The following is a 15,066-nucleotide window of genomic DNA, read 5'->3' as shown; positions in this document are numbered from 1 at the left end:
TCTTTCGTTTCGTTCAAGGTTGGAATCAGCCTCGAATTGAAACTTAAGGCCATGGATCCTGTATCATGGCCACAAGGGATTGAATTTCGTGAATTCATCGAGGACGAAGGACGTAAGACTCAGCATTTTTGGAAGCCGGTACTGTCTGTAGACTCAGGACCAATGACCAGCTCGTAGAACCAATCGAATCAACCAACATACCAGATGTATTGCCTACCTTGTCCGATCGCGGTTTGCCTCGTAGCCAATTAACTGTTTATTATCAAAACGTCCGGGGCTTGAGAACCAAGACAAACGCGCTACTCCAGCAACTCCTTTCCTGTGACTTCGACGTCGTGATATTCACAGAGACGTGGCTTCACACCGACATTTCCAATGCTGAATTGACGAGTAACTATATTATTTACCGCTGTGATCGGAGCTCCCGCACCAGTGTATTGCGTCGCGGTGGCGGCGTGTTAATTGCAGTGAAATCAGAGCTGAACTGTAAGGCGGTACATCTTGTCGATTGTGAAAAACTCGAGCAAGTTGCTGTGCAAATTACGTTGCCACATAAATCGCTATTTCTATGTTGCATCTACGTTCGTCCTTGTAGTCATCCCGACATCTACATCAAGCATGCTGAATCCGTGCAAGAGCTTCTTGACAAGGCAACTCCATTTGATACGACTATTGTTGTGGGCGATTACAACCTGCCTAATCTTTCCTGGGATTATGATGACGACGTACAGGGTTTCCTGCCTCGAAATGCTTCAGCCGAACAAGAGCTAGTTGTGGTCGATTCCTTACTGTCGACAGGGCTTAAGCAAATCAACGATTTGGTCAACGATAACGGAAAGCTGCTCGACTTGGTTTTTGTTAGTGACACAGAATCGATGGAATTGTTCGAACCGCCGTCTGCTATGCTGAAAATAGATCGTCATCACAAGCCACTAGTTTTGAAACTTGACAGTCAATCTCCTCCTTTGGCTCCCACAACAGAACGCAGTGAGTATAATTTCGCAAGGTGTGATTTTAATTCCATTAACGAGAGATTAGCAACCTTGGATTGGATGCAGTTACTTAACCTCCCGACTGTTGATGCTGCCGTATCTGCTTTCTACGACAACATTAATCAAATAATTCGCGAAACTGTTCCGTTGAAGACTCGTAGGCCTACTAAGCTTTTCAATCAACCATGGTGGACCCCACAATTGCGTAATCTGCGAAACCGTTTGCGTAAGGCTCGGAAACGGTACTTTCGCTGCAGGACTTTGGAAAATAAGTGCAATGTACAGCTTGCGGAGGCCGAGTATGCAAGCTTACATGAAATTCGATTCCGAGACCATATTAAGAATATCCAGACTGACTGCAAGGAAAATCCGATATCATTCTGGTCTTTTGTCAACGCTCGTAGAAGATCTTCTGGCATTCCGGTCGATGTATCCTACTGTGATCGAAGTTCCTCCACCGACACCACTTCCGCTAACCTCTTTGCTGAGTTCTTCCAAAGCGTATTCGAATTCACTGAATCACCACCACCGCAGCAATATGTCGACCAGCTACCAAGCTTCAACATTCATCTACCTCAGCCAGAATTCAGTCTTGACATTGTTTACAAAGCGCTATCGTCAGTCGACGCATCGAAGGGCCCTGGTCCTGATCGTCTTTCACCGATTTTTATCAAATATTGTGCAGCATCTTTGTCCACTCCTATCATGTGCATTTTCAACCGTTCACTCCAAGAAGGCGTTTTCCCAGATGTCTGGAAGCTTGCATCCATCACACCAGTATTCAAGTCCGGAAATCTGCATAGAGTAGATAACTATCGACCAATCTCGATCCTGAATTGCTTGTCCAAGGTATTCGAAAGACTGCTGCACGACATGTTGTACCCAGCTGTTCAACCGATGATCTCGGAATTCCAACACGGATTCATGAAAAAACGTTCGACACTTTCCAATTTGATGACTTTCACCAGCTCCGTTATTGAAAACGTTGAGAAGCGCCAGCAAGTTGATGCGGTTTATGTAGATCTCTCCAAAGCCTTTGATAAGGTTCCTCACGACCTTGCCGTAGAAAAGCTAAGCCGCCTTGGGCTTCCTCCGTGGATCATGAACTGGCTGAAATCGTATTTATCTTCTAGGAAGGCTTTTGTCAAGATTCGAGATTCTTCATCCAATGTTTTTGAGATTACATCTGGTGTTCCACAAGGAAGTCACCTGGGACCGCTCATTTTTATTCTATTTATAAATGATGTGTGTGACCATTTAAGATCCTCTAAACTGCTATTTGCAGACGACTTGAAAATCTACCGTGTGGTAAAATCAACTCTGGATTGTTGTGTTCTTCAAGCTGACATCGAAAAGCTGTTATCGTGGTGTCAGATCAACGGAATGCAGGTGAATACCTCCAAATGCAAGATAATCACTTTTACTCGTGGACAATCAACGATTAGATTTGACTACACGATGAATCATGCTCCGCTTGAACGAGTTTACTCCATTAAGGATCTGGGAATCATTCTAGACAGTAAATTGAGATTTACTGAACACATCTCAAAAACAATTGCTAAGGCAAGTTCCATGCTCGGGTTCATGTGCCGCAATGCCGCAGACTTTGACGACGTTTACGCTCTGAAGACATTGTACTGCTCGCTAGTTCGAAGTGTTCTCGAATACGGAGTTCAAATATGGGCTCCACACCATGCTGTTCACGAATTGCGTATTGAACGCATCCAAAAACGTTTCGTTCGATTTGCTTTACGGCGGCTGCCTTGGACCAATCCTGATAGCTTACCAGCATACGAACATAGATGTGCGCTTATCGGACTGGAAACGCTGTCAAAACGCCGTACTTCGCTGCATAGATTATTCATATTTGACATGATAAATCATCATATTGATTGCAACAGCGTGCTCCAGAAAATCAATATTCGTGCCCCTCTCCGACAACTACGCAACACTAACTTCTTATGGACTCCTGCACACCGAACCGCTTATGGCTATAATAACCCATTGGACAGATCTTGTAGATTATTCAACGGCGTTTACGATTTGTTTGATTTCAATATTAGTAGATTAGTTTTTAAAAATAGAATTAAGAATATTTAAGCAGTCTGTGTGGCTTCCGCCAAAGATGTTGAACTAATAAATAAATTTCGAATAGTGGAGCAGAACCGAAGCGCCTGGTATTGATCAGCAAATTAACGTGAGATCTGAAGAGCTGACAACGATCTTGGCGGCGAAAGACACCGAGATTGCTGAACTTCGAGCGGCACTTGCCTCCCATTCAGCCCCTCTGGTCTCAGCCAACCAAAAAAATTAACAGCCATAGTTGCAGAGCACGTAAAGTAAATAGAGGCACTCACCGTGCAAATATCAGTTTTCCTTATGGCTGTGATACCAGCCGCTAGCTTGACATGCCCATGGCGACCAGCATTTCAACAGCTACTTCCACAGTCGTACTTCCTGTTTCTAATAACATAAACGAATGGAATCACGGGCACGAAAACTGACTCTTGGCATACCGGTCAAAATGTGATCTCAGACTCCGACATAGCCTCCTCTGACCGCAGCGTTAGTGTTGATTTTTATTCACCTAACGCTGCAGAAGCGGTAAGTCCATCAACCTGTTTCTCTGTTTTATCCCCACCACACCAACCCCTTAAACCTGATACCCCCAGAAGGGCCTTCCTTCCTGATACCGTAAATAGCAGCGTAAAGCCCAACATCGATTTCATGGCTTCTGATCGTCGGAGCGCCGGCGAACTGAAAGTCTTACCCTAACCAGCGTCGCCGGACCGACTCCGGTATCATGCCCAACGAATCAGTCCTCTCACCTTTCTTGACAGTCGGAGCGCCAACGTACCGGACGCTCTACCTCAACTGGAATCGTTGGGACGACTCCGATGTCTTGAAGGAGAAATGGGCGAAGAGATCCTGCTTCCTTTTGTTTGTGCGGTCGTGTCCCAGTCTGGAACTGGCGGACAACTTTTGGCGTTGGGAGAAGACCTGGAAGAGGGAAATAAAGCTTCTGAGCCTAATTCCCTGAACGACGTGGTTTCTGAAAGTTTTCAAGTTATCGGGACGCGTCGGGCACTACCCGTTACCTCAATGGACAACCTGGGAAGTCAAGCCCTCATACTCCAAATGAACGCCACAGCAACCAAGACCAGCAACTCCGAAGCTTTATTACACTGCAGTATCCCTGCCGGCTCCTTCGTGAAGCATCCTGGGTTCCCCGGGTACCCCAACCTGGGTGGTAAGTCCCACTCTGTTAATAGCTTTTCCGGTACTCTCAGCTCTACTAACTCCACAGTACCTGCACTCTCTGGTAGACATTAAAAGCAGTATTTGTATACGCAGACGATATTCTTCTTGTCGTTTGCAGGAAAATACCAGTTCGTGTCAAAATCAAAACTCAAGCAGCTGTCAACGCGGTATACAAGTGGGCTTCTACAGTCGGCTTCGAACTGTCCGCATGGAAAAGCGTTAGATGTGACGTGTGTCCATCTAACCACCGAAACCTCGTCCCAATAGTGGTTAACGGGGCAGTTATTCCTAATAGAGGTGGGTAAAAAGAATAGAAGTTGTTCAAAAGATCCGGATCACTTAAAAGAACGAGTGATCCGTGGCTCTTTTTTTGCGAGAGTCTGTTCATTTGATCAGCACGGATCAGACAAGAAGTAACCCGGAAAAAGAAATAACCGATTATTTACCCCTATTCTCTTTCGTTTGTTCCTCGGCTTTATAATAATGCTTGACATGTGTTTTGCTTTGCGCACCATGCCACTCATGCAAGTAAAGTTTTCTGCTGCTCCGTGCTCTCTGCGCTTATAGTATACAAAAATAAATTTGCCCCGCTCACTTTCCCCCGAACACTTCCCATCTCTAATTCCTAACAAAAAAAAACGTTAAGGCGCTTGGAGTCACTGTTGACCATGGTCTCACCTTCCGGTATCACTTTGACTCAAAGAAGCAGTTGTCAAACCCACCTTAATATAATCCGGACGATCTCACGACCCAATCGAACGAACAATCGGGTGGTGCGCTTTCGGGTTGCGTAAGCCATAATTGATAACAGGCTAACATATTGCTGTTTGCACGGTGTACTATATTAAGAAGTTGATATATTCCGAAAACTGACAGCTACTTCACGACGTCATTTCTATCCACCTCGAACAAATTTGCGTAAAAACTATCTAGTGGTCCAGAAGGTATGGACCAATGCACTGACATTAAGGTGCAAGAGAAAATGGCACAAATGTCAAAACTGAAAAAGCAGTTTTCTCCTTTTAAAACAACAATTTCATGAAAATAGAAACACACAGCCTTTTTATGTGGAAAATAAAAGAGCTGTGTGTTTTTATTTTCTTCGATTTGTCTATTTAAAAAGAGAAAACTGCTTTTTCAGTTTTGACTTTTGCACCATTTTTACTTGGGCCTTAACATGAGTAAAAGCCTGCCTTGATAATTTTTATGCCGTGGCTGTTTGCGTTTGAGCTGCAAATCTTAACTATGTGTGCTTCAAATACGGTAAGACAAAACAATCCAAGGACACCTAGCAACGATTTTCGATCGCACCGCCAACCTAGCAAAGCACAGCTATCTCTGATACCGCATTACTTGAAAAAATTCTTGGCGCGTTTGGTGTTCCCGCATTTGATATTTGCATATTAAGCGCATACAGCAACAACAACGATAAACCCTCAGTCGTCAAGCCATCACAACAAATTCCGCTTCGCGAAAAATGAATCGCTCGGCCTGTGCGTTGACGAGCAATTGTTCGCGAATCAAAGTCATAATTTTAGAGGATTTTTCTGCACGTCGTTTTTAACCTGAAAGTCAATCGTGTATGGTATGTGAGAAAGTTTATCCGTGAATTTTAAATTGATCTCAACATGTTACAATATCCGACAAACCCTTTGTCATACGACAAACTGTTTATCGGATGCTCGATATATCTATAATTAGCATGCGTGGTGAGGTGTTGAAATCATGTTGCTGCAAGAGCGACGGCCCTCTTGGACCATTCATATACCGCGTTGTTTGTCGTTAAAGCTGATTTTTTTCCATGGTTATGAGGAACACGTGGTGAAATACTTTAAACAAATCCTCTAATAATTTCTTGACAGAATTTTAGAATAAATTTAACAATATTGTTTTTAGATTTAATGAAGAAATCACTAGAAAACTCTATTAAACACAAGCACTATTCTTGAGGGATTTTCTATAAAAAGCTTCTGAACCAATACGTGGTGAGATTACCCGCAGTGTTCTAGGAGAATTTTGTTGGGGATCTAGGGAACTTGATCAGTTTTTGGACGAATACCTGAATATATTTTTAAAATAACAAAATCCTAGCTGAATACTTCAAGAATTACTTGGAGAACCCACTTAAAAAAAGAACTTTCCTGAGAAATTCCTGATAGAATCAATGAAGGAATTCGCTCTACATAGAATCCTTTAAGAAACTTTAGTGGTACAAAGAATAGTTCTTGCAGAAATATTTGGAGAAAAATCAGCAGAAACTTATAATGGAATTGCTGGAGATATTTCGAAAAGATTGGTTTTCAGGTTTTTAGACAAATACCTATACGATTTTTTGGAGTAACTTCTAGAGCATTCCAAGAATTATTATTGGATTGTTGTTTAAAATGGCCTCTGGAAGAATTGATGGAAAATTGCTTAGTCTCAAAACAAGCATTGTAAGCGGAATAGTTTGAAATATTTATAGTTGAATCCACTTTATGTCTTGAAGAAATTACTTGGTGAAATTCTTCATCAAAGACATAATTGATTTTATAGATGTTATATAAAAAATACTATTTGAGAAATTCATAACAAATTCATAATTTGTTGAATCCACAATTCCTTGGAAAAAGTTCATGGAGAAATATCTGAACCATTTATTGATGGAATTCAATGAGATTTTATTAATGAAATTTCTTAAGGAATCCGTAAAGTCTATACTGATCAAATGTTCCTAAAAATTCTTGAAGGAATCCCTGAAATCGCTTAAAAAACCATCTGGTGGAATCACTGGACTATCAGGAGGGTTTAAGATGAGTTCATAGAGAAATTATTGGAGGAATCTCTGGAGGCATCCTCGGAATAATTCTAGTTCAAATATTAACAAATATACGTTAAATGGATTGGCGATGGCAGCATGGCCCGTCAACACACAAGTCCAATCCGAGTTTGATTTAGTCTTTTTGAATGCAAAGTCTAAATAAATAATTATAAAAAATTTAAGAAAAAAAAGAAATGAGCGTAAATGCAACAACAATAAAAAAGAATGATGTATACAAATGTACATGAATGACAAAATTCCTCCTAAGGTCCACTTATTTTCGTGCTCTTCATAAACGATTTGTGTGATCAGCTGGACTGTGGCAAATTACTGTATGCAGATGATTTGAAGCTATTTCGAACGATCAAAACATTGCTGGACAGTTGCACGCTACAAGCTGATGTCGATAGAGTTTCCAATTGGTGTGATCTTAACGGGATGCAGATGAATGCTAACAAATGCAAAGTCATAACATTCAGCCGTCGTTAGTCCACCACAGTTTTTGACTATTCTTTGAATAGCTCATCGCTGGAGAGAGTATCGTCCATCAAGGATCTTGGAGTGATCCTTGATTCCAAACTCCGATTCCATGAACATATCGCTACGATGACAGCCAAAGTCAATGCAATGCTTGGTTTTCTTCGCCGCAATACACAGCTTTTCGACGATGCTTATGCACTTAAGTCACTTTATTGCGCCTTAGTTCGCAGTGTGCTTGAATACGGAATGCAGGTTTGGGCTCCGTATCATGCTGTTCATGTCGAAAGTATCGAAAGAGTCCAAAAGCGTTTCATAAGGTACTGTCGGGGTGTATGTGGGGCCTACCAGCCAAACGAATTCAATCGCCCTTCCTGCGATCGTATGGGTTCTGATGTGGACTGTATTAGATGAATACACAGTCCCGACACTGGCGATTTCCTCCACAAAACCGGCTCTTCCTTCCACAATATAGCAATAATAACTTCACACGCGACGTACAGTAATTACACATTTATTCAAGGAAACAAATCTTCACGGTTCACATTTATTACACTTAACTCTAACATGGAATTACTTAGAGACTAACAAATTAAAACTTAGGCCTAGACATTGAGTGGGATGACTGCGCGACCGGACTATACGGAGCTAAACTGATTACATATCTCATCTCATCAACCCACTAACCCATTTGCTCAACCTCGAGCCTAACTCCGACACCCGAACCTTCTACCTGACGTCATCGATTCGAATCGGTTCAGGTACCGAAGTAGTTATATCGTAGTAGCTTCTCCACATCTCTCAGCTACGTAGGTCCAAAGATCTCTCTCAGCAGACCCAGGTTCATAGGCGTAGCTAGGCATCTGAATCCTCTTCAACAGGTACGTTCTTCGAGGTCTGCCATGGAATGATCCTGCTCACCTGCCTCCATATGAGCATCGCTGCGCGCTGATAGGTGTGCAGTCTTTGGCTAACCGTCGAACTCTGCTCCAGAGATTATTTGTCTTCGACGTTATCACCGGCAACATTGATTGCAGCGGTCTGCTGGCAAATGTACAGTTTCACGCGCCAGCTCGTCAGCTCCGGAATCGACAATTACCTACTCTGGATACCTTCCCATCGCTCGCTCTATGGGTATAATAATCCGCTCGATTTATGTTGTAGATTGTTTAATGATGTTTGTGATGTTTTTGATTTTAATATTACTAAACTTGTGTTTAAGAATAGAATTAAGTAAACCTAAGTTCAGTCTGTGCGGCATAATGTCGAAGATGTTGTAAATAAATAAATAAATAAATATATCGAGGCTACGTTATATCGAGGTACTACTGTAAATAAAAATGGGATTGTGTTTTCATGTCACGAAATGGCTTGGGAACTGATGAATAGATTGACGCAAGTTTTTCATAATTGCACTCGACGTGATACTGGGAGGAAAAGTGAGTTTGGGAATGTTTCCGAGATGATCGGGAAAATTAAAGTAAACTAAGGTGTCATTTTGCATGGGGGATTATGTGACGTTTTATAGCAGCCTACTTGATAGCAAAAAGTTTGCCAGGCCACTAGTATTGTATAAAACTGGTCCTAAAATGCTGCCTTGAAGAAAACCAGCTCTTAACTTCTATGATTATGTTAAATATATAAACCAAGAATGATAAGCTACTTGGATTTAGAAAATACCATAATCGCCAGGGGCTTTCATATTTATGATTTTTTGAATAATAGTTTTTATTTCTTCCAAATCAGTCTCACAGGAATTTTCAAAAACGTTCTCTAGATTAAGAATGCTTTCGAAATCCTTAGTTGATTTTTGAAATTGGACTAGTGAGTCTTATATTAAAATTTTGCGCGCTCTCAAACTGCATAGCAAGTTTTTTTTTGCTTTTTCGCAATTAGTTAGTAAAATTTTGTTTTTCTCTTTCAATGCCGGAATTGGCTTCAAAGGTTTTTTTTTTCAAAATTTTAGATAATTACCTAAAGGGCTTAGAGCCAGGGTCCAATTTTATTTCCAAATTTCAAAAATTGAGCATACTGTTTCATTCCTTTAAGAGGGCAGGATCCGTCATTGATATCGGAATTTTATATTCTGTTTCCCTACCGAAACACAGTGAACACATTTTCATCGAATAATTTTTAGTTTTGATCAGAAAAACTGCTTTTCAAGTTTCGATGATGACGATGATTACGATGAAGGAGCGTTGATCGTTAAGCAGATCCTGTCATGCAGGATTTCAAAGCAGGATCGCGAGTGCGTTGAAATTGTCTTTTCCTCAAGTGCTTTAGACGAATCAAGAGTTTAAGATCGTCGTCTATAATCACGTATTCGAATTTTACTTCACATATTGGTACTGCAATGCCCCTTGCTTCAACAATGGAGTTTTTTAAAGTTCCAAGAGCATTGTCAATATCAAGTTTTATTTGCAAAGAAATGTTAACACCAAGAGTATTATCGATACACGTTAAATATGTATCCCAATTGTTTCGAAAATAATTTAATATGGAGCTGATAGGATTGAGAATTGCTTCGTGGGATATTTGAAATGTAACAGGGGCATGATCTGAATCAAAATCAGTATGAGTAACTAGTTGGCTACAAAGGTGGCTAGAGTCGGTTAAAAACAAATCAATCGTAAAAGGGTTTCTAAAAGAGGGAAAACAAGTAGGATTATCGGGGCATTGAATTGAGAAATATCCTTAAGAGCACTCATCAAATGAATTTCTTCCGTTGGAATTACTTTGCGAATTATTCATTCATTCATAACATTAAAGTCACCAATGACAAAATTTTTGCCCCATCAAGTCGATCATTACGATAAACAAAAAAGTTTGGATTTATTTTGAGTTTGGATCCAGGTTTCAAATTTGATTCAGTAATAACTGCTATATGTATGTCATAAGTTGTTGAAAAATCAAACAGCTCGTCCGCTTTATCGTTCAAAGAACGAGCATTCCTAATCAAAATATTTAACAAAATATTTGGATCCATTAGAAAAAACGTAATCCAATAACAATTAGTAAATAGTAGTAAATTTTACACCACCTTGGACTGCTTCAGACAGTATGGTGGTTTTGAACACTGCATCAATCATTTGATTTAATTGTTCAGTTAAAAAAAACAAAATCAGTGGGAGACATTTTACTAGAAGTAAGTGCATTTCCTGATGATTTTCTGTTGGGATTTTTCGTTGATGGAGAGACGAAATAGAAGTTACCTGCGGTGGCAGGGGTGTTTCTACTTCATATGAAACAATTAGAACGGTTACTCGTAGGAAATTGACAAGGACTCTCAACTGCTTCATTGAATCCATAAAAGTCCACAATTGATAGCATCATGTTACTGGCTGAAAAGTGCACATATAGCATCCAAAATACTGCTCAGCAGTCACCGCCACCACTTTAAAAACGAAATCCTCCCGGGTCGTTCCCCGGGAGCAGATTGTCATCTCAAATCACGGAAGATCATAGGTTCATAACTTTATATTGTATCATGCTTCCTGCTTCTGCTCCATCGGACGCTCAAAGCTAGCGAAAGATATAAAAAGCTAGGGAAAGTGTACCAGTTATGGCCATAGTGGTTCCCTATTTGGCCATATGTGACATTTTTATATCTTTCGCATTTTGAATATTTTTGAATGCTTTAACATCAAGATTTATCTTAAATCTAACTGCTACAACACACAAAAATTTCCAAAATTTGAAGACATTAAAGTTACCACGTATGGCGAAATAGGGAACCACTATGTCCATAACTGGTACACTTACCCTATATTTTAAAAAGCTTTTTTATTTATTCCCATCCTGAATGTCATCATCGTCGTTGGTTGCAATGCAAGCATGAAGAGAATTGTAAAAAACTCACATTTCATCCCCATCATCTCAGTGGAAAAGCGTCTTCTGCCGGCGAGTTTATGCGTACCTTGTGAAGTAAATTTATATGGCAAAATAACAATGACATATCGTATCGCCTTTTTCTCAACCGGGTTTTATCCTTTCCGAGCGGCAGCTGGCTTCTTCTGGACTGAATGCAAAACAGATTTCCTCGCCCCTTTCGTAAATGGCATACCAACTCTTTAATGGCAGCCAAATTAACAACCATATAATAATGGGAAACTAGCGATTTTTTTCGTTTAATACCATTATAAGTATAGTTTCAAAATAATATATTTATTTCTTATAAAAAGGTGTTCTGTGACAGGCAACACTATCATCCTAATTTGGTTAAACAAAATTAAGCTTTTATTAAAGTGTTTTACAACACATAACAATTTATTTGCCGAAGCAGTTAACTTACCAAACTGGCCAATTTATTGTGAACCCTCTTATCGTGACAACATGTCTACTTAAATGTTTCAAATGAAGAGCTCTTGGTTTATGTGGGGATATTATAAGTTTTGGAAAGCTATAGGAGGCATCTTCCATTTCTGTGTTCCATTTTTATGTTATCCATTTTTTTAATTATGAAGAAAAAAATATTCAAACTTTTTTACAATCTACTACAAACACTACTACTACACGCAGGCTTTGTACTTTGGTGAAGATTTTTGTCATCCCTGAGGTCATTCAGGTAATTTAGATGTAAAAACATTATATAATATCGGTACCATAATGCTACCGTGAGGAAAACTCGTCTTTCTGACTTGGAGTTCTGATAATTAAGCTGGAGTGTACGATTTGACAGATAACTTTGGATTATTCCAAAAATGTGTGTTGAATTATTAAAGTTTTTTAATTTTGCAATCAAGCCTCATGCCAAACACTGCCAAAAGCTTTTTAAATGTCCAAAAAAGCAAGACCAGTAGAATAGCCTTACGATTTGTTGGAGGATTGACAAGTGATGATTATCCTATTCCTAAGCCATGATAATATTTTTCCCACTTTTTTAAAATCGACCGTTTGTTCTTTCTCTGTCCTTTGCAGCTGTGCAATGTGAATCCATGCGCAAACGGAGGAACCTGCTGGACTACCGAGGAATCGTTCTACTGTGCATGCCGACCGGGATTCACCGGAAAAATGTGCGAAGGTGAGTCGAACCAGTCGGATTTTGTTTTTCATTGGTTGTGAGTACAGTGAAACAAGTAGAAACAACGAAAAATGTGAATTTCATGAATTGAGAAACGGTAGCATCATTATGATCATTGGTTGAAAGTTCGAAATTATTTTTCAGGTAAAAGATCGATAATATTCAATTAGTAATTATTTTACAGTCCGACCTTTAAAAATAATCTCACGCAAAATCAATTTACTTAAATTTTTTCACAAATTTCGTTTATTATGTATTTTCAGAGTAACCATGTATTTTCAGAAACTACCACAACTTTAAGTAAAAATTTAGTTAACAAAATTCAAAAAATCTTTTTGTCAAAATATCAACGAAATAAGTTTAACTCATTCTGTTTCGAATGCTGAAGAGCTTCAATTAAACGTGTTATCACACAGTTATGGACCAAACACTTTTATATGTTTTTGAAAGGTTGAACCCAAAAATTTTCGATTCCTGGTCGGTCCAGGGTCTTTTCGTAATGGAAATTTCCTTGACTTCCCTGGGCATAGAGTATAATCGTACCTGCCACACGATATACGAATGCGAAAATGGCAACTTCGGCAAAATAAAGCTCTCAGTTTATACCTGGTTGAATTATGGTATGGTGATATTCCCATTCACAGCTCATGCTAGTTCCACAATTTGAGACAAGACTGTTGTCTAAAATTGCTACGATAATCGATAATCCGTCGTCTGCAACGGCACTCGATTTATAATTGAGTATTATTTCACCATAATTCTAGTTTTCCGACAGCCCCCTCGATTATGAATGTGAAAAATATTCCCAAACTTCTCTCTTTTTTCCACCCGGCCATTCGCTATTCTATGCTAAGCACACCTATCTAGCCGATGCTCCACGTGCAGGGCAATAAAAATTGGCTTTCCACTGATTTATGTTTCAATTTTTGGTACGAATTTAGTGGATATATATCACCGAGGATTCTTCCATTCTCGGCACACTTTCTGGTACCTATAGGTAAATGAATCCTGGCAGAGCGTTTTTCGTTTCAGTTTTTTTTTTTTTTTCGTTTGTTCATTCTGGAATGCGCGCGCGCTCGTTTGACGAAGACCACGCCATACTAATTGGACATTTAATCGTCTGGATTATAGCGACTGAGGAAGTCTATTAATTTCCGGGATAAGGAATGATAAACGGCTTGGCTTGGCTTGGCTCATTTTTTGCACTTTCCTTCGGAGATTTCTTACGTTGTAGAATGAATTGTAAATGAATATTTTTCTTCCATTTTCAGAAGGATGTGAACAAATGTTATTTTGCACGCACAAAGAGAAATGAACTTTGGGCCTCTTTTTGGTATTTATACTAGGGAATATATCGGATGAATCATTTTCTAAATAAATTGGATGTTTAGAAATATAAAAATAAATCTTCGAGCTGTTAGTAGAATATCTATAAGTAGATGAAAACCGAGTTTGGTACTATTACATTTAATTCAACTAGAGTTTTCATCCTTTGACAGATACGCGTATTTTGACCTCAATTGGAAGGCCGTCTTCAGTGTCGTATACTAGACTCGAAAGTCGAGTCTAGCACACGACACTGGAGACGGTCTTATAGTTGAGGTCGAAATACGCGTATCTGTCAAAGGATAAAAACTCTAGTTGAGTTAAATGATATGGTATTGAATTCGATTTTTCGTTTACATAGAAATATCAGTTATCTATGTTTTCAATATCATTTATTCAATTACCATTTCAAAAAATCACACTGAACCAACAATTACACGCCACAATTCTTGGTTCATGATCGCATTTCTCATTCATCGATTCTGCTAAATCGTTGTGCACTTGATCTGCCCATCTAACTCGTTGTGCTCTATATTCTTCTTGTATCAACCAGATTCGATAATCCTAAGAGCTTGCATGTCCTCCTCGAGCATAGTCTACGTTTCGTGCCCCTAGAGGACTACCGGTGTTATGAGCGTTTTATGTGGTACCTTTGATACGGGGACAAATCTGTTTTGACAGTAGCTTCTTTGCACCCCATAGTAGACGTGACTTCCACAGATGATGCGCCCCCGTATTTCATGGCTAACATTATCCTCAGCCGTCAGCAAGGATCTAAGATAGACGATCTAGACGACCACCTCGAGCTTATCCCCGTCTATCAGAACACTGCTACCTAGGCGAGCCCTGTCGCGCTCGGCCCCACCAGCTAGCATGTACTTTGTCTTGGCCGCATTCACCACCAGTCTAACTTTTGCCGCCTCGCTTTGCAGACGGGTGTACAGTAGGGTGCCAATGGAATGTATGGGAAAAATTTTGCCATCGAATTTCAAAAAAAGGTAGGGCTCAAAAGTTTTGTCTCCTCGAAAAAAGTCCCCATGCAAAATTTGAGCTCAATCGGACTTCATTAAGTGGACCCCCAAAGCGGTCAAAGTTTGGCTTTTTTGACCCATGAAAAATCTCCAAAGGGTACATGAAATTTCCGAAATCGAAATTTTTTTTTTGATGCCAGATGTCTTAGAAATGCATAA

The 15,066-nt window shown here is 39.8% G+C and overlaps 1 protein-coding gene across 2 annotated transcripts in view; it reads left to right on the top strand.

Annotated features, from left to right (window-relative positions):
* Nucleotides 1-15,066, top strand: part of LOC5564174 — a 550,217-nt gene that overhangs the window by 472,014 nt on the left and 63,137 nt on the right. For both annotated transcript variants that reach the window (XM_021844877.1, XM_021844876.1), the window contains exon 11: nucleotides 12,448-12,550. In XM_021844877.1, the coding sequence (XP_021700569.1) occupies nucleotides 12,448-12,550 (103 nt within the window). The remainder of the gene's footprint in view (nucleotides 1-12,447; nucleotides 12,551-15,066) is intronic.

The sequence above is a fragment of the Aedes aegypti genome, chromosome 2 (assembly GCF_002204515.2).
Source record: "Aedes aegypti strain LVP_AGWG chromosome 2, AaegL5.0 Primary Assembly, whole genome shotgun sequence".
In the NCBI taxonomy this organism is placed as follows: domain Eukaryota; kingdom Metazoa; phylum Arthropoda; class Insecta; order Diptera; family Culicidae; genus Aedes; species Aedes aegypti.
This window is presented reverse-complemented; position numbering and strand designations above follow the sequence as displayed.